The sequence below is a fragment of the Uloborus diversus genome, chromosome 3 (genome assembly GCF_026930045.1).
Source record: "Uloborus diversus isolate 005 chromosome 3, Udiv.v.3.1, whole genome shotgun sequence".
Classification (NCBI taxonomy): domain Eukaryota; kingdom Metazoa; phylum Arthropoda; class Arachnida; order Araneae; family Uloboridae; genus Uloborus; species Uloborus diversus.
In genome coordinates this window covers 149,253,605-149,280,659 of record NC_072733.1, presented here as the reverse complement: position 1 = coordinate 149,280,659, position 27,055 = coordinate 149,253,605, and the positions used below count along the sequence as shown (strand labels likewise).

At 31.9% G+C, this 27,055-nt stretch overlaps 1 protein-coding gene across 1 annotated transcript in view; it reads left to right on the top strand.

Annotated features, from left to right (window-relative positions):
* LOC129218993 (DNA-directed RNA polymerase I subunit RPA49-like) overlaps positions 1 to 27,055 on the top strand; it is a 96,797-nt gene that overhangs the window by 11,649 nt on the left and 58,093 nt on the right. The window contains exons 3-5 of the mRNA XM_054853312.1: positions 2,556 to 2,629; positions 11,185 to 11,270; positions 18,899 to 18,942. Coding sequence (XP_054709287.1) covers positions 11,222 to 11,270; positions 18,899 to 18,942 — 93 coding nt within the window. The 5' untranslated portion in view covers positions 2,556 to 2,629; positions 11,185 to 11,221. The remainder of the gene's footprint in view (positions 1 to 2,555; positions 2,630 to 11,184; positions 11,271 to 18,898; positions 18,943 to 27,055) is intronic.

Below are 27,055 nucleotides of genomic sequence, written 5' to 3'. Positions count from 1 at the left end.
TCTCTTTGCCAGAAATACTGATTTTAAACAGGCAACATGCTTTATACTACTCGGACACTCCTCCATTACCACTGCCTGCATATCTGTGCATGTGCTCCCGTACATCACCTTACTTAATCTCCTGATTGGTCTTTCTGTCCACTCTGCCTCTTTGTTCAGCTGATATGCTAATTTTTCGACTTTGTCCTTAATTTTGCACACCAGTGTAAATTTATTGTGCATGCCTCCCCCCCCCCCAGTCAATCTTAGTGTTCACTTAATGTGAAATGTAGATTGGCGGTCATTCCTGTTTTCATACCACTGTTCTATGGTATGAAAACGGGAAGAACTTGGCCTAGGTGGCATAAATATAGGACTCAAAATTTCATTTTCAGAAAAGTTTTATCTGATTAAAGCCTTAACAATGTTATAATTTTTTCTATTTTAAATTTGACAAAAGAATTAAAAAAATAACAAGATCAAATAAGTCAAGTGCATTAAAGTATTCTAAATCATCAGGTTACTAATTTCACATGAAACCACTTTTAAAATAAGAGACAGAAATGACAAAACAATAGTTTTGGCCCAGCAGGAAAAACTTTTTCTTTGATTCAACTATTCATATTTTATAAAAGAGTGTTATTACACTTTCAATAAACCAATTCTTTTTACTCACTTTCAATTTCTTGGAAGATAGGACAAAAATGGCTTTAAGGGGTTATTCTAGTCTAGAAATTCAAAAAAATCAATTTTTTTTCTTTCATATTCTCAAAGTTTAGACCTTTAAGAAGTAAAGTAGTAAGTTTTTAAGACCTTAAGTTTCTAAGAGGATTTATGGAAACTCAAATTATTTTTGTAGTTACAGTTAATTTTGTTAAAATAAACTCTTCTACTGAAATGAGACTGCAAACTTTAAATGCGTTTTTCTCAAAACTAGTTTTTTCAATACGGTTGACAAGATATCTCAAGCTCTAATGCACAGATTTACTTGAAATTTGGTACATACTTTCTTAGTACTATCAAAATTGTCTCAATGCAGGGGTTTTTGTATTTTTTGATTTTTAAAAAATACCAAAGTTTTAAAAAGGAGCCTAAAAATTGAACTTTTTTTTCTCAAAACAACGCCTTTTTGTGAAAAAATTTATTTTCTAATCGGCTACGTCCAGACAATTGTACATCCTATTTTAATGAGATGTAACCTCAACTACATGTTTCAGACCACCTGGAGGATTGGAATCATGTCAACCAGGAGACCCCCCCTTTTTTTATAGAGTCCCCCCTTTGCCAGCCGCCACCAACTTCAATTTTGATTTTGTTTTCCAACTATTATGCATTTTTATACTTTTTAAGCATTAATAAAAACTGATAAACATATATAATGAAAATAGCTACTGGGTTTTTTTCTATTATGCCCTTAAAAACAAGCCTCTAGACTAGAATACCCCCTTAATAAAAGCGACACATAGGTCTTTGAAGTTAAAACAAGATTCAGATCATAGAAGATGTGTTGATTATTTTGAATGCTGCTTTTCTGCAGAGAAGCAAGCAAGTTCTTTGTACTGAAAATTATTTTATAGCTAATTTGCATCACCTACTTTTAACCTTTTTTTCTACTTGGGAACAGTATTTACACAAAATTTGGGGACATATACAAAATGATGTGGATAACAAAATGTATAAATAATTTGTAGAATATAGATAAGATTCATTTAAGTAGCCAGTCATGCATATGTATTTAAGTTTATAGCAACTTCATAATATACTGTAAGTTTTTCTCTTTTTTTTGGGACTTATTTTGGGTATTTTTTTCTTTGGCTCTTGCTTTAGGGGGTGTGAGCCCTTGCTCTTTGGGGGATGGCCAGCATTTTATTGGGGGATTAAAGGGTTCCTTAAACCCTGTAACATGTTTCTAAATTTTTTTAATAAAATTCATCCTTTTTCATTGCTGGTACCTATATGTTTAGCCAATCAAGTTATTTAATATACTTATCCAAGATGTTCAAATGGCGCCGAAGTTGCTAAGTGACGAGAGGATTTCAAGACAATTTATTTTGCAAAAATATGAAGTAATAAAAAAATATGTTGCTGCTGGCTGATATATGAATGCAATCATTCATTAAAAAAATTAATGTGTGGATTGCAATTACAGTAAGCCTCATTAATCCAGAACCTAATTAAACCAGTCTTCACTTAATCCAGGCATCCATTTAGATGTAAATGCTGTATAAATAAAAGGAGAGTTAGCGCAATAATGTATTTTTGTAGGCATTTAAAATATATGTTTGAACATACTACACTTATTTTTCTCTAATGCAGTTTTAGATTTCGTTTTCTTGAATTCAAAATACAACTTTTACTGTGCACAGTAGTTTATTTATGTAGCTTAGCATCAATTTATTGGTTATTTTGTTTAATCTGTACTTTCATTAATTCAGACGACCTGAATCACCTATTCGGCCAGATTAATGAGAGTCCACTCTAGATTTCAAAAAACATTATTTTTTTATGCTTATCTCTATTAATTGTTAACCATGAATTTGCATTATAATTTTAAAACTTTTTTGTTCTTAACATAGGTGGTAAATAATGGCAGATTAACCTACGTTGGATATAACTACAACAATGAATTGACAAACGTTACTTCATCAGTGTAAGTTTTGTTTCTAATTAAAATATGTTATTTATTTCTTTGTTCAAAATACTTTCATGAAATACTGATTACTTTTCATCTACTTGAATAATATGTATAATGCTCTAGTGAAAGATATTATTAGTTTTGCATAATTTTTGTTCATTTTTATAAAAGTAGTGTAAAGAAAAAGTATTGCAATGAATGTTGAACTTTTCAATAGGGATGCTCTGGATATGTAGTATCTATTTGGTATCCAATTGATTTTTAACTATCCAGTATCCGATTCAGCCACTCCACTTCAGACTGTATACCCAACAGTTTTAAGACAGATATCCGGCAGGTCATCTGGTAATAATGTAGGGAGAAAAAAAATTCAATAAAAATCTATTCTTTGAACTTTTTGGATAATGAAATGAGACTTCGTGCTTCCTTTCCTATTTTCTGCTTCTAAAACAAAAATTACAGATTATACCTTCAACTTTGTAATGGGCAGGGAAGCTCTCCACATTTTTTGCTTTTTCGCAATTTCCTTTTTAAGTTTCTCTTCAGCTTTTTCTAAAAAATAATTATGCATTAACAATATAATAGCACTAACAACTGGGAACAAATTTAAAAATGATTATGTTGACTAATTTGTAATGAAAGTTTAACTTTAAATGTTTTTTTCCCCCTTAACTTCATCAATATTTAAAAATAAAACCACCAAATTGTGTACTTGTTTGTTTGCTTACAAATAATTTTTGCTTAGTTTTTACTAACAGTGGGGGCAATTGAGATAATAACATTTGGGTACTTTAGTCTTAAATTAAAGACATTTAAAATAAAATATAGAAACTTTACTTTTTATTATCTTGTTAAATTTCATCCTGCAAAGTATTTAAACCGCTAAAAATATGTATGAGCCATAAAACATTTGTAAATAATAATATGCACATGGAAATGAGTTTCTGTGAGAACAAAACATAAAAGATCAGTTTCTTTGACTCATGACAACTAGGACTTTTTTTTTAAGTGTCAGTTTAAATGTGGAAAAAAAAGCCTTTTTTTTTAAACCCGTAACAGGGGAGGTGAAAAAAGGAGGACACAACAGGGGATGCGAGGTCTCTGAGACCGCTCTACTCTAATTTTTTTTAAAAATCGTGTAATTAAGATAAAGTCCTGTAAATTCCCTGAAATATTCTTTGTACTTTTGTTTGCACAGCAGAAAAATATTTTTGAATTTTGAATTGAAATATACATTTTCTGACATCATCACTGACAACTGAGGCTACTATATTGAAGCAAAGATGATTATGGCTACTATTTTAGTGAAATATGGGCAACAAAGACTAAAATGCAATCAATTGTAACAAAATGCAGCAGCTATTTTAGTGAAAATGCAACTAGAAGACCTGTTTTTTTCTTTTTTTTCTTTTCTAGGGCGAAAAAAAGGTTAAAAAAATTGAACGTACTCTTTAACATTTGCCCCCTACTCCCCCCCCCCCCCGCAAAAAAAAAAACAAGAATGCTTTACCAGGTTTATTTGTTTGAAAATTAGCTTTTTAAAAGTAAGAAAATGAAATATAGTCAAGATATTCACTATCATAAATGTGTGATTTTAGTATCGTATTAATTTTATTATGTCTTTGCTTTTGGGATTGCTACACAGTGGATTCTCTTTATCTGAACTAGAGGTAGGCAATGTCGTTCTTTTTAATGATCTGTTCATTAAAAATGATTGGATTATCCGTTCATTAAAAATGATTCATAATTCATTCTTTTGATTGTTCATTTGAAAGACTTGGTTCATTTAAAAAAAGTTGCAGGTGATCTCTCTGCACAACATACTCATGTACATTTGAAATGTATCATTAGATCAGTAATATTCTTAGAAGAAAAAATAACTGAAATCAGCTAAAAGTAAGAAAATATGCCTATGAAAAATTAATCAAAAAATATTTTATTTGGGGTCCGATATAGAATGTTCAGATAAGCACAATCTGCTTCTTCGTCATTGAGTTTGAGACACATACCCTAAAAGAAGCTTCGCAGACTTCAGAACGTGTGGCGAGTCAGCAAGTAAAGAAGGTGAAAGCATTTCATGATATAATATAACGCAAATGTTGAAGTAATTACAGAACTAGTGTTCTTTTAAAGCAATTCAGAATATGATTTGTAAAAGGACAAGATGTTATTAATTTAAAAAGAATTAACATAGTTGCAGCCAATTTACTGTGAACTGGTTTCAAAATAAAGTTTTTTTTTAAGTAAACTTCTGCTTTTTAAATAATAACTGAAGTAAATTGTCGAAACTGACCTTTTTTGACCCCAAAACAAACATCTGTCAAGCATGACATCTACCCAAAAGAAAGAGGAGTGTTACTTGAAATATTTTTTTTTACTCAGCTACAACATTTGTATATACAGGGTTTTTCAGTTAACTGTTTCAGAACCCCTATGAGGGATAGGGTGCATTGTGGCGACTCGAAATCATACAGTAATAAAGGGTCCAAAATGATTTCTCAACCCGAGAAATTTGAGATATGTTGGGAGTATTCCAGACTTTCCGGAGTTCCATGCGCCAAAGATATGAGGTGCATTGCAACCAGTGGAAAACACTTTGAATACTTACTTTGACCCACGTACCTTTTGCTGTTTTAAATATCAAATTAAAAAGATTTTTTATGTATAGTCTCTGTCCTAATGGTGCTTCTGTATACATTGGTGTGCCAAAATTAAGGACGAAGTCGAAAAGTTAGCATATCAGCTGAACGAAGAGGCAGAGCGGACAGAAAGACCAATCAGGAGATTAAGTAAGGTGATGTACGGTAGCACATGCGCAGATATGCAGGCAAACGTAATGGGGGAGTCTGAGTAGTATAAAGCATGTTGTTGGTGTAAGATCAGTTTTTCTGGCAATGAGATTGCACGCCGTATAGCAGTTAAAATCACACAGAGTTGCTGCCTCAGCGAGAAATGGCGAATAATCAATCTGTTAGACGACATCTGGATGCTTTTACCCGAGGTCGAATCATTGGGAAGTTGGAGGAAGGCCGCAGTGTGACAAGTGTGGCTGCAGAGTTCGGAATTGCTCACAGCATCGTTTCACGACTTTGGAAACAATTTCAGACTACAGGAACAGCTATCCGGTGGTTCAGTAGTGGTCGTCCACAAGGAACCACACCCGCAGATGACCGGTATATTGTCTTACAGGCCAGAAGAAACGGGGGGCAGACGGCGGGAGAAATCGCTAGACACACGACACAGGCGACTGGACGACCGATATCGCGTTTTATCGTGGCCAGAAGACTGCACAGGGTGGTTTGTTTGCACGACGCCCTATACGGTGTGTACCTCTAAACGCTTGCCCATCGGAGAAGGCGTTCTCTGTGGTGCCGGGAACACTGGAATTGGAGAGACAATGAATGGGGACGAGTACTCTTTACAGATGAGAGCAGATTCAGTCTGAGTAGCGATTCTCATCGCATACTCATCCTGAGAGAGCAGAGAAGCCGCAATCATCCCTCGAACATCATTGAAAGGGACAGGTATGGAGGTCGCGGTGTTCTCGTTTGGGGAAGCATCATGCTTGGTTGTCGTACAGACCTTCACATCTTCGACGCAGGCTCAGTCAACGAGACCCGTTATTGTAACGAGACTCTTCTTCCACATGTGCGTCTTTTTGGAGGTGCTATGGGTCCGCAGTTCCTTTTCATGGACGACAATGAACCATGTCATCGCGCAGTAGCTGCCGAACAGCTCTTAGAGAGTGAGGATATTGAACGTATGGATTGGCCGGCATGATCTCCGGATCTCAATCCCATCGAGCATGTATGGGATTTTCTAGGCAGACGCTTGGCAGCTCGTACCTTACCACCAGTAACGATTTGGGAGCTTCAATTGGCGCTGCAAGACCAATGATCAGCAATGCCTCAACAACTCATTGACACCCTCATTCTCAGCATGGGCAGACGCTGTGAAACCTGCCTAGCAGTCGGGGGAGATCATATCCCATACTAAAGACCGGATATTTCTTGCTGGACACCCATCACAGGAATGTTTCGGCCTTCAGTTGCATTGCACTCCATGCTACTATTTCAATAAAGCTTCTTTTTATCCCTCTGATTTCTCTTTTAGTAAGTGTTGCTTACATTACACATGTCCTTACGTATTGGATCTTACGGTATTAAATGTGTTGATTTGGAAAGCTTTTGTACGAAGTTATATTGAAAAAACAGTCTCGTCCTTCATTTTTGCACACCAGTGTACATCGCCGCCCAAAGAAAGCATTTTCAACCCCGCATTGCTTATGATTTCAAGTCTTCATAATGCACCCTACCTCTCTTAGGAATTTTGAAACAGTTAACTGAAACATCCTGTATACAACATATAATACTACCAATAGACCATGAAAAACGAAAAAAGTAACAACAAATATATTGGTAGCTCAGGCTGAATACCAAATAACTTAATTAAAAAAAAAAAAAAACTCTCCAAATATTATGGGGAACTTCAGCATTGTTCCACAGTACCCATGAAAACAGAAAAAAAAGCAACACTTTCTTTAAATCTGAAGAAAAATTCAACATTAATAATCCTTATTAAAAATCTCTGGATATTGAATGTTTGAATAAGCAACTAGGAAATCACCAACCAAGTTGAAAATAAAGCCAAATCAATATAGTTGATAGGAATGTTATAGAAGACAAAAAGGATTGCCAGAAAGGTGATAAAAGGTATTTTTAGAAATAATTTTAGCAACAGCAAGCATGAGGAGGATTTTAGCAGGTGCGAGGGACAAAAAGTGGAAAGTGCAAACATTTTCTTAGTGGTCCAAACAAGTTACACAAAACATTACTAAAATGGATACATTGGAAAATTGCAAAGGAACTGCAACAATAAAAGAAAATGATGAATAAAGCAGAAAGTAAAAAGGTTTGAAGTGAATATATTGCACTGCACTGAGAAAAAGGAAATTTGAGATTGATTGAGAGTTGAAAATTTGAAGATAAATGTAATTTAAAGAAAAAATAAAAACATTTTATCACAAGTTCATCCATGTTCAATGTTCCAAACTGCTAACTGTTCAGAAGAACAGTTGTTCATATTTTACGTGAATGAACCGATCCTTTCATTATAAGGATTTGTTCTTTTTGACCCAATTGTTTATGAACGACGCATCCTTAATCTGAACACTCCCTAATGTGAACACCCCAATATTCTGAACACATTTCGATGATCCCAGTGAAACTCCATAGACTTAGCATAGGATGACCTCTCTGTATTCTGAACACCCTGTAATATGAACACCCCAGTGTTATGAAATCTACTGTTTACCCCCTTCAATTATTACCCCTCTATATACTGATCATAATGTAGGAGAAAGGAGAGAAACATCCTGGCCCCAATCCCTTGGGCTTACCCAATATAGCCCAAAGCAGCAGAGAATATATTTCTCACCCCTTTGGTAACTAACTAGCATGTGCGTAGGATTAGTAAACAACGGGTGATATTAAGGACAATGAGAAAGGAACACGTAGCTGTGTGGATCGCAGCTATGTGTCACTTAAATTTTCAGTGCACTGTGGAAAAAGTAAAAGAGCTGTCACTATATGATGCACAGAAGAAAGGTTAGGTTGAGCATCACCCAGAAGCTTTTCCGCTAAAGTATTCAATAACATGCACTCTTCCCCGAGTATACACAATGCAAAAACAAGCCTTTTTATACTACAAACTACAAAAGCAACTATTTTTATTTGTGGAACTCAGTGGCAGCTCTGTATAAGGTCGCTTGGCTTGCATGAAAAATCACTCCTGTTTGTGTTTTTTATAGGGGTAGTCCGTCACGCGTAATATTATGGCTCAGGGCTATTGCTTGTTCAGAAAATAAGAGGGAGGGAGATTCCTTGCTGTTGATCCATAATAATTCTGTACCAAATTTCAATGTTGTAGGTGCTGTGTAGTCCATATCCACAGACACAATTTCTTTTGGCATGACTTTCTTTTAACATATAAAGATGCATACAGACCTTAATTCAGGGGGAGAAAACAATAATTAACAAAAATCAGAATTGCATAAAGGGATTGTCTACAAATGGTGTCTCTCTTTGAGGGGTTCATGAAACTGACTGTTATGACAAGGGAGAGGTCATAAGAAGTGTAACATCAGTTTTATAACAATATGCTTACTTGTAAAACAGTATTACGTGTGATGAAGGGATTGGATAAGAGGATGTATGACACAGGGGTAGGGAGAGTCTGATTTGTTTTTTAAAAAAGGGGAGGGGCATTATTTATGGGCAGCAACAAACTGTAAAGGAGCCTTTTACAAAAGTCCCCCTTAACCAAAACCTTTTTAATTTTAGTAAAGTGGAATAATAGTAATTTATTTTACAAAAAAGGAAATAATTTAACCAAGGTCAGGTTTTTTTTTTTGGCAAAAATCAGCTGAACAGCAATATAGTATTAATAAAATATTTTATGCTAGTACTGCACGCATAAAAACTTATTCAGGGTGGCGACAGATCAGGGAGATCAGGGAAAAGTCAAGGAACTTTATTAATCAGGGAAAAGTCGGGGAAATATCAGGGAATTTTGAAAAAATAACAAAAAATCAGGGAAAATTTATTTTATGAAGTAAAAAAAATTTTTTTTTTGCTTTACAAAATTAAGTACTCTAATTCCCTACGCATTTTCTGCCAATGATCTGTTTAAAAAAAAAGTAAAATTAATGAGGTGTGATTATACACTGCCGCATATTTGTGCATCTTTTTTCCTCAACGTCCAAGTATTGAATCTTACTTATTAACCAAAGGATGAACTTCCTAAGATTGCTTCTGTGTCTGTTAGGTTGTTTATTTTACCTAGCTTGAAATTTCCTTTTACGCTTTCAATGCTACGTAAAATAAACAACCATACAGGCAAAGAGGAAGCCTTCATTAATGCCTTAGCTTCTTTGCCTTTATTCCGTTGTCTTGAAGTGATTAGCGTACTGTAATCACAATCTCAAGAAGAAATCTTTGGTTTTTGAATTAATACTATAAAAGCTTAAAAGTTATCACTTCTTTGCATTTTCAATTTAATTGCTAAAACTGAACTTTCAATAAAAAAAACTTTGTTTTTTGCCGTTATACTATTTGTTGCCACCGCAGATTATAACGGTTTTCTTTTCTTCAGCCTTAAGTGATTCTTTAATTTTATTACCAAGTTGTATTCTTTTATATGTTTTGAAATTAACTAATTGCTTTTTTTTCTTCTTGCATTTCAAAGTTTTTTGTTACAAAAGCAATCTAAGATTTTTTTTTTCATTACATACTGAAATGTGTGCTTAAGTAATTTTTTTTTTTTATTGTTAAAATGCTGTATTCATTCATTAAAACCTATGTTCTTGATTAGAGAAAAGCTCCCTATGAATGGATGTCAAATGATTTCATCTGTTTTGCATAAATATTCTATTCTTTCACTATTACTTGTTATTCTTGCAACAATTGTTATACTGTTTGAAAACTTAGTTCAAAATGACTTTAATTACTTTTTAGTTCTATCTTAAATACACATATGTTTTTAAGAGTAATTTTAATAGTTTCTTAAAATTCTCATGCTAAGTGGTTTCTGGAAGTGAAGTATTTTTTTTTAATTTTCTATAATCTTTCCATTGTAGAAAAATTTAATGTACTGTTTTGTAGGTTCCCTCCCCCCCCCCCCCCCCAAGATTCCAAGATTGACTTGATATATTTTTTGAACCATTTTATTAAATAAAAAAGTAACATCTTTTGAAAATATATCTTTAGTTCAACAACTTTACACAGCTTAAAACGTTAAAAATACTGCATTTTATACAGATATACAATGGATTTCAAGTAGAGCAAAGAAAGAAAACCATTATCATTGGTAACGTAAATCAGGGAAATTTGATGAACTTAATCAGGGAAAAGTCAGGGAACTTTTTTTCACAGTTCCTGTCGCCCCCCTGTTATTTGAAGGATTCCCGAAATAGAAAAGAGTTCCACTGTTTAAGCTAACTATAATTTATAAATTTAAACCATAGGTATTTACCGAAATATTTTTTGCCTACAGTTTGTTTTCGTGAAAAAAAATTTGTGCAAATAAAACAAAATATTTTATATGTTTCATTTTGTATGATGCAACATTACTTCAGTACACTAAGCATTAAAATGTAGGGGTATTATAATTTATCATGAAATGTATTTAATATGTTTTAAAAGAAATGATTTGTGAAAAAGGTTTGGTTCATTGTTTTGAAAGAGCATTGCATGGAAAAAAAAAAACATGTGATAGATAACTGAAAGCTATTGTTGAGCCGGATATCCAAATCCCAATGCAAAGAGAGACTGGATATCCGAAATTTGGTATCCGGCAAATTCACTATCCAGTGCATCCCTACTACTCAAATCCATTAGGTCTTTTAAATGATTTTGATTTCCACTTCTATTTTCATCTGTTCTTTGATTTTATTAAACATTGATTTTTTTTGTTGCTCTTTTTGTTCTGTTTTTTCTTACTAGCAGTATTTTGAAACCATTTTATTACATTGCGTTTAATTTTAACATCATATTTATTCTGGCTCTGTTTAGGTTGAAAATTGGACTTTATGACAAGTCTAAAAAAGAAATGACAATGTATGACGTGGACGTTTTCTTTCTAAAACCATTGTTAAAATGTAAGTAATGTTCTACCTAAATGGCTATTTGAATGACTTCTATGCATTAAGTTTCGTGATAAAAAACTTATGTTTTATCCCCCCTCCCCTCTTAACAATTTGTAATTTTAAAGTTGGAAAATAATTTCTCAAATAAAATTGTTTGAGAAATATTAAGGTAAATTTTGATTTGAGGTCATTAGTTCAATATTGATCCAGTTATTGAAATGTTTTTAAAATTTGAGTACCTTGAATGAGGGCTGTCTGTTTTTTGTATTCCAGAAAAAAACTAGTTAAAAAAAAAAACATTCCCTTTTTAGGTAAATAGAAAATCCTGGACTACAAATTATTAACTTAGCAAAAACAAATATATGGGGTGTCTGAATCAAATGTACTGAATTTGGAGTGGTAGCTATTAAAGCTCAAAACTCGCGGTCGCCAGTCGCCAAATGCGACCAATTTTCAAATTTTGGCGACCATTATTTTCACTTCAGTCAACAATGTGGCTACCATTCGCCAATGCAACTTTCCCTGACCTATTGTCTTGATATATGACCTTTCCCCAAATTCTTTTGTCCACTAAAAGTTTGTCTATCGGATCGCTAGGGATGAAGGAGGGAAGGGGAGGAGTATTGTCCAATTGTGGCTAATTGTGCTATGTGTTCTTGTTCTGAATAGAAAACAAAAATCGCAATCACGACTTTGCACACTCAAGTGTAAGAGTAAGCTAAAAAAATTTATGGCAGGAGGAGAAGCTGTAGAAAATTAACCTGATGAAAAGAAACTGCAGACAAGCATCACTGTAGACAACATTTTTGCCATTTGTGACATTATTGAAGAAAAACTAATGCAAGCTATTACTGTAGCCTTTTGTATAAAGCACAAGCTGCATATCCTAGCAAAAAACAACAAGTGGTAACTTCATTCTTCTCCATGAAAATGCAAGGGCGCATGCTTCTGCTTTAAAGTGGGGAAAAAATTTCATCAGCCATGTCTAGAAATCGTTTCGTACAGTCCAGATTTTCACTCTGACTGCAATTTGTTTGGACCTCTCAAGAAAGACATAGGAGGCTAACAATTTGATGATGATGCAAGTGTAGAAGAGTTTTGTGTGTAACTTTATCTGCACATGTCTCTCTCCTTTCTATCACAACAGCATCAGGAACTTGGCAATCTAGTGGAGAAAATGTGTATCAAAGGAAGAATTGTGTATGTAATTGTTTTTTTTTTCTTGGTTGATACAATTTTTTTTTTAAATTCTGGTTTATATTTGATTTGCCTTTGTATATATATATATATATATATATATATATATATATATATATATATATATATATATATATATATATATATATATATATACATAAAGCTCAAAATTCACGGTCGCCAAATGCGACCAATTTTCAAATTTTGGCGACCATTATTTTCACCTTAGTCGCCAATGTGGGTACCATTCGCCAATGCAACCTTCCCAGACCTATAGTCTTGACATGTGACCTTTCCCCAAATTCTTTTGTCCATTAAAAGTTCGGCTTTCGGATCACTGGGGATGAAGGGGGGGGAGTATTGTCCTCTTGTTCACTAAACTTTCGGCCATCGGATAGGGGAGGAGAAAGGATGGGAGGTACTGTTAACGACACCCAAAGTATTTTTTTGCCCGCACATTTGCTGCTCTGAAGCTGAAGTTATCTGTTCAGGAAACAAATCATTTTGCCTTGACAAGATTTTCGACTAAAATGAATTCCCGTGGAGGAGGCAAACTGAGGAAACTTCTTTTTGATGTCTCTAAGTCCAGCATTAAGAATTATTTTACCACGAAATGCTAGTAATTTAATGTATTTTATATATTATTATATTTATGTGTAATTGTGGCTAATTGTGCTATGTGTTCTTGTTTTGAATAGAAACAAAAATCACAATCACGACGGCAAATTCGTTACAAAACTTGCTATTTCGAAAACTCGGCTTTCTTTACACGCGATCGTAAAAATAGACAAATTTCATACACCAATTTAGTAAATTACACTTTTTTGATCTTAAATTCATTTTTCAACTTTATTTCTCCTTAACAAATGGCTATTTCTTCGTTTTGCTGTATTTTTAAATTACGTGTTTTCAAAATGGCGTCACTTTGTTATTGTTTATTTTACCAGTTAAGACGAAAATGTCCTTTCCAAAATAAAAAGAATTAATCTTGTACATTTGGTTTACATATGAATAAAAAAAAATGGCACCTTTGAGTCAAAATGCACCGAGACAAGGTAAAAACTATATCGCTGAAAAAAAAAAGTTTTTTTGCAAGATTTTTGATTTTTTGTTTTAATCATATTGTTAGTTTTTCCTTTTTTTTTCTTTTTAAAATAAAAAACCTACTGGAGGAGAAGACATATCCGTTTATTTACTTTATTTCTCCTTAAAAAAGTTGTTATTTTTAAGTTCCGCGGTAAATTTTCAAAATGGCCTCTCGCGTTTTCAAAATGGCGCCACGTTGTAGATTGTCCATTTTCACCATTTAGAAGAGGAAAATGTGTGTTCCAAAATAAATAAAGAGAAGTACAATCGTATTTATAAAACACATAAATAATAAAAAAATGGCATTCCTGCATCTGGAGAAGGTGGAAAGAATACGGCTGAAACCCTTTTTTTCTTCTGCTGGATCTTTTATTTCACTTTTTATTTTTTTTTCGTTTTGTTTTATATTGTTTACATTTCTTTTATTTATTCATTTTTTGACACTCTGGCTTCGATTTTTATAAAATTCTGCATGCATTTGTAAAAACAAAAAAATATTTTTGTAGAATCACAAATGGTTTAGGTTTTACATTCTGTTCAAGTTTTTGGTATTTTGTTGTTTTCTTTATCAAGGAACTAACTTGTGTTTTGGTTGAAAGCTGTGACGTTTCTAGAAGTTTTGAAAGCTGAAAAAAAAAATTAATAATAATAATAATCTTATTTATTTATTTTTTTTATCCTGATGTGTTTTGCTTAAAGATAAATTAATGCAGATTATAGTTTGCAAAAGATGTGTTAAATAATATCTGGGCAGGAGTGCCCGTTCCTCCCAAGTTCAATCCCCCCCTCCAAAATTTTTCCTCAACCCTCTTTTCCTTTTTTATTTTTAGCTCGTTTTTATATTATTTTATTTTTTTAATATTTTTTATTTACTTATTTATTTTTAATTATTATTTTATAAGAAACGTTCTTTGCTACGCCAATGATATACGCACAAATACTAAATAAATAAACGGATTAAAATAAATTAAATAATTTAAATTAAAATAAAGTTTGGCTATCATTTTTTGAGATTTGGCTACCATTTTGTGAGGATCTGGTAGCCATTGGCTACCAATTCAAAATTTGAGTTTTGAGGCATAGTAGCTATACTTAATAGAATGTTTAAAAGCATAAGAAAACTTTAAAATTAGATACCAATACAAACAAAGGTTTTATTAAAAAATTCAGTACACTTCCACGTGAGCTCCCTTCGTAAACTTTTCTGGACAATTCTTGTGTCAAGAAAAGTTTTGTGTCACTTCTTTAGGCTCTTATCCTGAGGTGTGTTTCTTTTACAAACTGTCAAAAACTGTTCCAAATTTTTTTTTGTAGTTGTTATGGATTTTTGTTCTGCATTCCAGAGAAGAATTTATGTCGTCTCTTGTTGTCGTCGTCTTATAAAAGAAATGCTGTTGCATTAGGCAAAAGGAAAAGAAAAATTCATCAAACTCCAAGAATTTGACTGCTAAATTTTGTCAGCCCCCCTGTTTGACTGCCCTTGAAGCGCTTAAACTTTTTTTTTTAAATCTAATGCTCAACTCTGGTACATTTGATTCAAACATCCTGTATTAATCCTTATAAAAGGAACAGTTTTACATCAAATTATCACACATGCAGTTGTATAATACGCATTATTGTGTAAAATATCGATTTATTTTAGAACTTTTTATTTTATGGTAGCATATTTATAAATCAGATGAATATTAACATTAGGTTTTAGCTCACTTAAAAGCAATCATAAAAAAAAGGAAATTTGTTTTAATATATAAAAATTGTAAAATAGATGGATCTCAAATATGAAATATCATAATGAAGTATGAAATTTGCGTTAATAAAGAAAATGTTACTTTGAAATAACAATGATTTTGTTATATCATGATTAGTATTTGTTGACATAGATATCAATTTAAAGCTGAGCTTTCCTGCTTTAGTTCAAGTTTTTGTGCACTATGTTTTCACTTCATTTCAATATCTATTTGGACTTAAACCAAAATTTCTTGTGGTATTTTGATATGTTTCCATATATATATAAATTTTTTTTAATTTTTTTTTTTTTTTTTTTAAATTATAACAGTTTTTAAATCTAAAATTTCACTAACCCATTTTCAGCCAACAGTGCACAAACTCACCATTTCAATAAATATTTTTTAAATAACACGGTGATGCATTTTTTTTTTACTAATTTTATTTTTATGCTTTTTTTAAGATCTTTAAAGACATCTATGTGTAAAGTAATAATAATTCAACAGGTGCAAACAATTTCTGAAGAATGAATGAACTTGAAACTGTTATTGCCCAATTTGGTTTTTTGAAAATGTATAATTAATCCACTTGAAATTAATCAAATGTTTCTCTATTGGTTTAAAGTTGCAAGTTCTATAAATAAACTGAAAATAAAGCAAATGTCATTAAAATAACTTCAAAATTGTTATTCAAATTTAATAGTGCGTTAACGCACCATTGGCCGAATGTAAGAAAAATGGGCAAAAGGTGAAAATCTAGGTTTTATGCAAGGAATCTGAGGTTTATTGAAAATTATTATGCTATCAAATGGAACGAAAATGCTGTTAACGATTGTTACTAATAATGGGACCATTTTGCCAATATTAAATGTCAAACAATGCAGTCTCAAAGAAAGGCAGTTTTCATTTCACTACTGATCGTCGTTTCGGATTACAAAAACCACATTTATAAGGCAGTGAGAAGCAGAGATGTGAGTGGACATTTTCAAGTTTTAAGTATAACAGGTTTAAAGATAACATCCTAGGTAGGCTTTCATTGATTTTTTTTTTAAATCATGCTGTATAGCAGCAACTACCAGGGCTACTAGTACCATCTCTTGCCCCAAGACAGACGAAAGGTTCACCTACCATGTGTACTGGTTATCTCCAAATTTTTAATTTTGCCACTTACATCCCTTTGCTTCTCACTGCCTCATATGGGTCATTCTTCAATAAATTTTCTGTCACCCCGCCTTTTACAATAAAAACTTTAAGGAACTATTCATTTAACAATGATTTTTAATTTCATCAAAAAAATATATATCTATTTAAACCTGCCAAAAAAATTTTAATTTTTATTTTAGTATATTTTTGGTTCACAACATGTGAATTCTCACCTCCGTGGCATGTCACACACCTTGTGCAGCTGTTTATGTTGCTTAAACACTTGTTTAATTAAAATTATATTCTTATTTATTTATTATTCCTTTCACAAGTATCTCAAATACTGATTGTTTATATTTATTTTTTTAATATTATGTTTTAGTTTATTTTAGAAAGACAAGGAGTCATGTCACACAATAAATTATCACCTCCGTTACCTAAATACAAAGTGCCATTCCTCATTAACACGTGGCTGTAATGACATCAAATTTTATTTTCCATGATACAGGGGAGCACCCTTGTTTATTTTCAGCCATAGTTGAAGTTGTGAGATTTTTGCCGATAGACGAAAAGATAGATTTTGCTTCAAAAACTTAGTGTGGTTATTCTGACTTTTCACCTCCGTGAACTTAAATTTCAGGGATGAAAATTAATGTAATGTAAAAAAAGAAGTAAACATGTTGTCATATGCTTAACATGTGCAGATTGTAGCAACGAAGAAAAAAAATTTTCATGAAAATGTATCTATTAGGCCTATATTAATGGAACCTCTGTGACAGACCTTATTAATGTCATTATTTCTGAGGTGAAAATAACTGATGGAGGGGAAATACATCAATAATAGGCATTCTACCAAAATTATAAATTGCCAGTATATCCTCAAATTTACTAAATATGATTTTTTAAAGTACATTTCAAACTACTAATTATGCTGTACTTTAATTAAGAGAGCTTAATATTATGTTCCCACTAATCATTCAAATAGCTGATTGTTTGCACAATTAACAAAATTACTATTTGCCTCGATTTTTAAACATTAAAAGTTTTTTTTTATTTCCGTGAACAAGGCATTTTTTTCTTTAAGAATAAAATAATTGGAACTTAGCTGGGCCATTGTATATGGTCACTTCTAGTAGGTGATGAGGTATCTCTTATGTAAGGATGAAAAAAAAAGAAAACAAAAGATGTCGAAATTGAAAAATATTTGCTTTCAAAAGTTAAGTTTTCTTTAGAATGACCCATATGGGAGGTGTTGACCTGCATGACAATTACAAAGCTAAATACATAGTATAGGGTATTCAAAGCTAAGTACATGTTTAGCTTAAAAAGTTTAGTAACTTGGTTGAGTGAGATATTAAAGATAATTTCTTTAAAAAATTGCAAACAAAGTTAGTTTACTTAAGTTCCACTAAACCCTTGTTAATTGTCCCAACAAAACCTCTCAATGAAATAATTTAATGATGATATAACACAAAACCATAGATTTTCCCCAACAGTACTTGATATGTACTACCATATTCTATCATATGTTTTCTATCTTAATCTATGATTCAACTGATTAAAAGTTTAATTTTATTAACCTGCAATTTAAAACAATGTGTTTGCTTTAGATTTCCATTGGTTCTCTCTACTGAAGCATATATATTCAATGGCTGATCTTTGTCTGTTAAAAGACTAAGTACAACCTACCATTCTGTACTGTAGAAATAGTTAATTCAAATATATTACTTAGTACGCGCTCGTAATGTCCCTTCTCTCATTATTTCCCACTCTCTCCTGCTGCATTTTCATTTAACAAAAAATTTAATTGTTAAATATCTTCTTTTGAAAAAAAAATTTAATTTATTTTATTTTTATTTATTTACAAAAATTTATGGTTAAAGCAATGTTATTATTTTTTAATTCCATTTTTCTATTTCATATATGTATCTATATTGAAAGCATATTATAGAGGAAAAAATTAGAATAGAATAAACCACAACTAATTTTTTTCAATGTTGACTAGCGCACAGGCTGCTAGCTAAATTTTTCAATTTTCATGTTTATTTAACTTTAACTGAATACAATTTCATCAACAATAATAGTTGACCCAAAGAATTTGAATAAAATTCTTTGTTTTAATTTTTCAGCCCCTTTTCAAATAATTGTAAAAATGGTGAAAAATAACTCATCACTTACAGAAATAAAAATGAGCAAATTCCGAAATGTCCAAATTCAAAAAAGAAAAGAAACTGAGAGAAATCATAATATTAAATCATTATCATTATAATTAATTGACTGCCAATTAATCTGCCAATTCTTGTCAATGCATGAACTATTTTTAACTTGCTTTCTTTAAATGTTCTTGTGACTGTTGAATAAAAAAAAAAAGATGTGAAGAGTTTTACTCTTTCAGTAATTTGAAATATTTATTTCAAGGAATGATCTTGATTTTTTTTTAAAAATTGATTTGTTTAAATGTATTTTCTACAACTGCTTTATACTCTCTAGGCACTTTGAAAATTGAAAACATTGGAAAAAGTTTTGTTGAAAAGGTAAGTTTTTAATGAGTATAATAATAGATTGTTCGGAACCTAAATTTGTTGAAAAAATGAAAAGTAAAATTTAATGATGTTAAAAAAATATTGAATTTGTTTCATGTGCTGACCAGGGTTGAGTTTTGGATGTCCGAAACTGGTTTTGGACGGGACAAGTGTTTTTTACCATGCAAAACTACCTAAAACTGTGCAAAAGTGTCTTAAACTGTACAAAAGTTTAATCTGATCAATTCTTGTTTACTGCAGTATTAGCAATGTATAAATATCGATATTAATTCAGAGGTCTGGCCTGAGGAAATTTGGATCCGTTAACGGACCTTTCACAAAAATCCGATCAACAAAAATAGTCCTTTCACAAAATCCGTATCAACCAAAACGTACCCTTCACAAAATTCTGATAAACAAAAATTTTTCACAAATTGTTTATTGAAAGAGAAAATTTGAAATCAAAATAATGCATACTTCCGGTGTATAAAACCAATAATTTTTGGAACCTTTTTTGAAAGTTAAATTAGAGGGATGAGCTTATACAAAATATGTTAATTTTGTAAAACAAATTGGCACTCTTGTGATGCTCCTGCAAGCGAGAATTAACTACTACTGCCAAATTTATGTGAAGCCTGTTATTTGTTTCTTCAAATGAAATTAACAGCTGAAAGTCAGTTTGGTTTTACGTAATTTTGCTTGTTGGTTTTATCATAGCTATTTTGCAGTGGTGCTGTTGTAAACTTCTCTGAAAAAGGTATTGTAAGCACTTTGCATCATAAGCTTTTTAAGCCCTTTTCTCCCCTCTCATGATTTAATAAACAATACTAATATATAATCAGCAAAATGAACTTAGAACTGCAAACGGATAGTAGGGGTGTGGAAAAGTTTAATTGCTTCAGATAGGGTTACCAACTTTACAATTATCGCCACTTACCGTCTGGTGTTAAACCTTTATAGTGACTTGATTAGAAAATATTCGCATCATTTTACCAGCTTGGCAATATTTGCATTTCTATGGTGCGATGTGTAATTTATTTTGGGAGAAAATTGTATGAGTTTGATTTTTCAATGCTAACATGGATGATTAACTTTAAATCAACTCTTTTATTTACCATTTTTTTCTTTAGGTGCCTACATTTTGAAAAGTGCAATCTTTTTACATCTGATATGAGAATCATATTTTATTCTTTTTTCAAGCTAACTTTGCTTTATTAGGATACAAATTAATGAAAAGTCTCTTTATTTTCGTCACAACGCTTATTTCAAGTTTTTAAAGCAAAATTCCATTTTATTGTATGAGTCAAAAATTAAAATGCTGAATCAATGGTTTAATTTTATTTTTGCTTCAACTGTGTCGATGAATATTAATGATTTGCTTATAATAGGTCTCTAAAATGCAGTTCTAAAATAATTTTATCAAAAATATTTCTCCTACAAGCAGTTTTATACTTTTGATGCCTTCACTTTGCCTTGAGGATTGCAATCTCGTTGTATCCACTATGGGGATCAGAATTTTCAAATTTTTTATGTTTAGTACATTTTGTCAATAGGCAAATAAATAAAATCTTTTTATTTTTGTTGAAATCACGGAACTTATAAGTTTTAAACGAAATTCTGTGCTCTTTAAGAGTGTCTTGGGCCAAAATGTTAAATGCTGAACCCCTGCCTGAGTTTTATTATTGTTTTTTTTTTTTTTTTTTGTTACAATTATTTTAAATACTATGCAAAAACATTTCTAGTATAATTTAACATAATGTAGAATGGTGAATAAATATTGATACTTGAGTGGTTTGCCCATGGTTGGTTGATTGGTGCCCATCGCCCAGCAAGTGACACGCCCCCCCCCCCCCCCATCTTCCCCCCATATACTAGAAAAACTTGATAATGATATTCTTAACAGAAAAGAGGAAAGCACTCAACTTTAATGCAGTTTATAGTTTTATGAAAAGTAATTCACAGCACTACCAAAGTATATAATTTCTTTTCCATTTATAACTCAAAGGAAATGCATAATATTTAGAAGCAAAAGAGCTTAATTTTTTTATTGGTTTCTGCATAATAATGTTTTACATGATGTTTTAATGAAAGTTCTTTTTAAATCATAGATTGAAGAATAGTAAATTCATTTTAAAATGTAAGCACTTTATTTTTTTTAAGTAACACAATTTGTATTTTTTTTCCGTATAATTCATTATGTAGTAACTATAATAAACAAAAAAATATAGTAACTTGATAGCTTTTTGGGAAAAGTATGAATATTTTCTTAGAGTAGATTGGAGGTAATTTAGTTTCAGATTATAATTTCAGATATTTTTTTTAAGTAACACAATTTGTATTTTTTTTTCCGTATAATTCATTATGTAGTAACTATAATAAACAAAAAAATATAGTAACTTGATAGCTTTTTGGGAAAAGTATGAATATTTTCTTAGAGTAGATTGGAGGTAATTTAGTTTCAGATCATGAAGTGGTTCTATGGTGTCCTTCATTAATTACGCAAGGATGATTTTGGCAATTTTTGATCCCCCCCTACTCCCATTTAACGTAAGATTTTTAAACACCTCCCCCCCCCCCATCCTTACGTAAGATTTTATTTTTGAAAACAAAATGTTTTTAGAAAAGGATCAATTACTCTAAAACTCCCAGTTTGACGTAAATCAAAGATTTTTATTTTTCAAATATATTATATTGCCGCAATACTAATTAAAAAATAAAACATTCCATACATAGTGCAATTCTTTTATTATATTTTGCATTCTTTATAAAGCAGGATTATTCATTCTTTGTAAAACAAGTACAAAACAGCTCATCCCAGTACTTTTATTAACTTTGATTCAAAACTTTCATTATGATTACTATTAATATTGCTGTTGTAAGGAAACAAAATTTGTAACAATGGATTTTATATTTAAACATTTAACAGGGAAATTACATGAAATTTGCTGATTTTCATCCTAACTGAAAGAATAATTTTATTTTAGAATTTCAATTTTTCAGCGTTAAGTTGTACCTTTAAATTAAGCAAATCATTTAGGGAAATTCCGAAGTCTCTAAGTACTTTAGTTGCTGAGATATAAGCAAAAGCAGGCCTCAGATTTTCCCATAACAATCAGTATTATAAAAGTGTCTTATAACTCAATGGGAAAGTCAAATGAAATGCTTGGAGACATACATACAAAACAAAGATTTATAGGCTAAAAATGTTTTATAACTTATATTTTTCGAGTTTTTATTGATGTCACTCCATAGTAAAATATTTATGTACTCAGCATATTTTATGGATATGTTGATGTCATACAAATTAAGAAATATTACTACTTTAGTGGGGTTGTGGGTATTCAGAATAGTGTACTGTAAGAAGCTTTAATAGACAAGAGGGTAGATAGCTTTAAAAGGGCCATTAATCTTCATTGGGGACTAATAAATTGACTAGGGGAACAGCCTAGTCAGAGCCTGTTGCTGATCATCACATTTGTATTTGTATTGCAAGAACAGATTTCACTTCATGCCAACATTTCTTTTATTAATATCAAGTAGTTTTTCTTTTTCAATATGATTGTTAATGTTTTGAAACCCCAAGCTTTAAAAACTTTTTATTTCTACTTTTTAATTTTATAAATGCACTTATTATGGGCAATAAACCTCCACATCACAGATAAACATCTTAAAATTTACAGCTGATGTGCTTGTTTTATAAATGCTATTGCATGCATTATAATTTATTTTAACACTCATTTGATTTATTAACACACTTACATAAACTTCAACTGATCATACTTTTTTATTTTCACTTTAAAATATTTTACAATCAATTGTTTATTTACATATTTATGTATGCTATTTTTATATTAAAATATTACTTGAATAGGAAAAATTGATATAATTATTCATTATTTTCAAACTTCAAATTTTTAACTCAAAACCTTCAGTTTACTGATGAAGTGAACGAAATGGACAAAATGACATTTTGTCCGGGACAGTTTTTTTTGGGATGGAGAAAATAGGACAACCCCGCTTTATTTTGAACTTCCTCATTTGCACATATGTAGGAAAACTTATTTTTGTATTACTTTTTTAAAAAATTAAATAATGCAAGCTAATTGAAATATTTAACGAATTGGAACTTCTTTGTAATTAGATAAGAATCATCTGCATAAATAAGTTCATAGCTTTTTATCCAACTGCGCGTGCGCGATGCAAAGGAGGGTAATGTGTTTATTGATAACTTACGATGTTTAAACGAAAAGCCGAAAGGCTAATTTCCGTAAGTCAGTCAACAATATTACTTTCTTATACAGTGGAAGATGCAGAATCAATGTCAAAAATTTATTGGTCCATAAAAACTAAAATAAATAAACTAACAAAATAAGTTAATAAAAATAAACCCTGGCCATAAGCGGAGGTGGAGTTCGCAACTCCCCAACACCTACCGGACCTAACACATAAGAGGCTGACGAACGCAAAAGAGAGGAAGAAGAACAATTGGAATCGTTCGCTATTTATACTTGCCTCGTTTGCATGACAACCTAAAACTGAAACTTGACACGTGCGGAAAGAGTTGAGAAGTTAATCTAATTTGAAAAAAAGTAGATTTTACATTACATTAGGAATGAGAACGCGGTTAAATACCATTTACCAATGTCTATCATTTATAAGTCTATGTATGTCTGTGCCTATGTGGTGTTCTGCAGGCTGAACACCTTGGCCAATTTCGGTAATTCTTACGTCAATCGATTTGTCTTAACCTTGGGAGTGTCACTAAACACATGACAATAATCAAAATTTACCATATCAACGACCAGTTGCCACATTTTGTTAGTTTGGGATCCGAGCACCTTGGGTGTTGCACACTGTGTCGCACGCTACCTGTGTGCGACAAATGCAGATAGTTTTCGCTGCCTGAAACTTTTTGCTTACTAAGTCTACTAATTGGGGTCTCATTGGTCGTGTGGCCTAAGCAATTGCTTCTCCCACTTGAGATGGTGGGTCAAGACACCCTCGCTCTGGATGTACTTTCCCCTCTTTCTGATGTAAATTCTTTCATGTGTTCTTTATATGTATTTTGTACTGTAATAAAAAATATATTATGCGTAACAAAGGCAAGACACTAATTTGTCTACTAATTCGATTTTCATCTCTAACATGTTGCATTTGTTTTTGCCTCGATTCAAGGGACTGAGTATCGCGACGTGTACTTTCTTGAGAGGCTTTTTTAGTGTTGCGAGAAAGATTTGACTGACGACGTTTCCGATTTCGTGTCATCATGAGTTATACTGGCTGTTTATATAGTTGTGATGTGGTTGACTTAAGTTCGCACATTTTTGCCGAAGGTCAAGCACATGTAGCTTTAAGCCGAGTTAGGTCCCTAGAGGGACTAATTATCAGTATTTTAGATCACCGCAAGTTACTTAATAAACCTCACAATAGGAACAAACTATCCCAATGAAATGACAAGATTGCAAAATGTACCGTCTTGTAATCATAATAACTAAGTCAATGATTATTAACTAAAAAGTGTAAAATAAAAAATTATTAAATAAAAACAAAAAACCTGACTGCATAAAAACCAGAAAAACTAAACTGAAAAAATGTATAAGCCCAGTAGTTTAGAATGTTAGTAAGTACTTCTGAATAGCTACATCGGTAAAATAATTTTAGAACTGTACACAGGTAAGACAAATCATAAATTCAAAAGCAGAACAGAAGGATAAGCAGTCGGGGTCCATTCAAATTTTACGCGGTTCTTTGAATCAGAAAGGAATGGGCCCCGACTGTTGATCCTTTTCTCCTGCTTTTGAATTTATGATTTGTCTTATCTGTGTACGGTTATAAAACTATTTCAACGGTGTAGTTATTCAATAGTACTTAATAACATTCTAAACTACTAGGCTTATACATTTTTTGTTTTAGTTTTTTTTTTGGGTTTTTATGCAGTCGGGTTTTTTGTTTTTATTTAATAATTTTTTATTTAAATATATATGCTTGCTTGCTCACTAGAGATGTAAAATTTCCAGAAATTTTGAAGTGACGGAAAAAACCGGTTTTTTCGGGGAAAAAATGGAAAATTTGATTTTTTTATGAATAAATTTTGGGTTTCTCAATAGCTCTGTGTTTCTTGTAACATATAAAGCATAAGCATTAAAAAATATATGCTATCCACACATCTTTTTCTGCTTGACAGAAATACACATAAAGGTAAGATTAATTAGAAGAAAAACCGTTTTGTTTCATAACTGAGTAGAGGGCTTTCATGGTCAAACCCAGAAAAAAGTCAAGTCGCCACTCAACTAATAATATAATGTGTATCTAATCATAACAATTACATTTTCTATTTTAGATTGCCTTTGAAACTTCTGAAATTTTGGACTTTCAAACATGATTGATTTTTTTTTTTTTTTTTTGGAAGAAAAATAATACAATGTTACTGTCTGAAAATAAAAGCTATTGAGTTTTCATTTTTTCCAATCCAATCTAAGTCCAAATCAAAACTAAATTGGTTTTTCGTAAGCTGAACCAAAATTAAACTGGAGTTTTAAGTTTATTTCATACGGCCGTGCTAAGCACGGTAGTAAAAGTAGTCATACCAGCCCTTTTGAACAAATTTGAGTTATTATAACCAAGTTGTTCTCTTTCTTATTTTACTTAATAAATAAAACGTTTTAGGGTCATTTGATCAAGAGCTATTATTTTGAAAAATTCTTAAAAAAGACATCTTAATCAAATATATGGAAGAGCCAAACTTTAAAATACAATATCTCAGCTTGAACCCAACTGCTAAGTCCCCTTTTTTGCTTAGCACGGCAGTATACAGGGTGCGATAAAAAAAATATCAGACAAAAATTGTATCTTCGAATGGAAGAAAGGTAATTTCATTTTAATGAGTACCTAATTTATTTTTGTCTCTCACTTTATTAGGAATAATTTACGATACATTACGTAGTTTACGTATTGTTTTTCGGTTTTATTACAATTTCAAGCAAAATACCTGCTATTTTAAGTTGTTTAACCAAGTAGAACGACATTTCATTTGCTTGTTGTGCCTGGAAAAACAGTATTTGAAACGGCGTGCCGTTTCAAGTGGCTTGGAAATGATAGTCGATGTCCGAAAAGTGTATAAAAACGAACAGTGAACATTTCAGTTAATCGTCAGGTCATCCAAAAGTGAGTTCAATGAAATCCTCAGGTTTCCACGAGAGCAGTCGTTCGTGGGAATTTGACCGATAAGTGCGACTAAGGGAAAAAACAGCTCAAACAGAAGTTTTGCAAGTTCCAAAAATTCATACATTCGTATGACTCTAAAGATGCCAGAAACGTTTGAGACGTGCCCACAAGTTCACGCTGGAAGAGATACTTTTCACTGATTTACCATTCAACCGGTTCATATCCCCCAGAATCATAGGATTTGGTCTGTAGACACCATAGGCTCTTATATAGGAGGGAAAGTGGGGGCTCAAGCCCCCCCTCCCCCTTGGAAATGAGAACTTCCTTCCTTTTAATACTTTCTTCTTTGTAAAAATGTAAAAACATTTTTTCTCCAGCCATTAATAAATTAGTTATCAAAAATGTTAAATTTTATTAGCTCTAATCTGTACTAAAGTCGGTTTCCATGGGGAAAATATCCTGCTAAACCATGGGGAAAATATCAGAGAATCCCTCCCCCCTTAAAATTTTGCATATGGGTGCCCTTGGTAGACATTCCAAGCACCCTAGAAAGTGTTAGATATCGCCAAAATCCGAAGTCAGACTTGGTCTGAGATGGAATCAGGACAAGCGACAAAAAATCTCTAGTTTTTTTTTTTGTGGATGAGGGCCGTAAAAATGAATCAAAAAGTGAACCAGAAGGACATTTTAGAAGTTATTGTACTTTTGTGGGCCTAAGAGCACTTCAGCATTGTGGACTGGACATTTTACTTTAACTCCACACCGATTCATATAGCCAAAAAGACAAGAGTGGTGCAAAGCGCATTGTTTTTGACAAGATATCATCTTTTGAGTGAATGCTCTACTCGCTCGACCTCAATCTCATTTATTACACTGTATGGCCAATTTTTGAGTCAAAGGTCTACCCTAAACTACACATAAAATTGAATTATCTCAAAACCAATTGCTTTATAGGGAATAG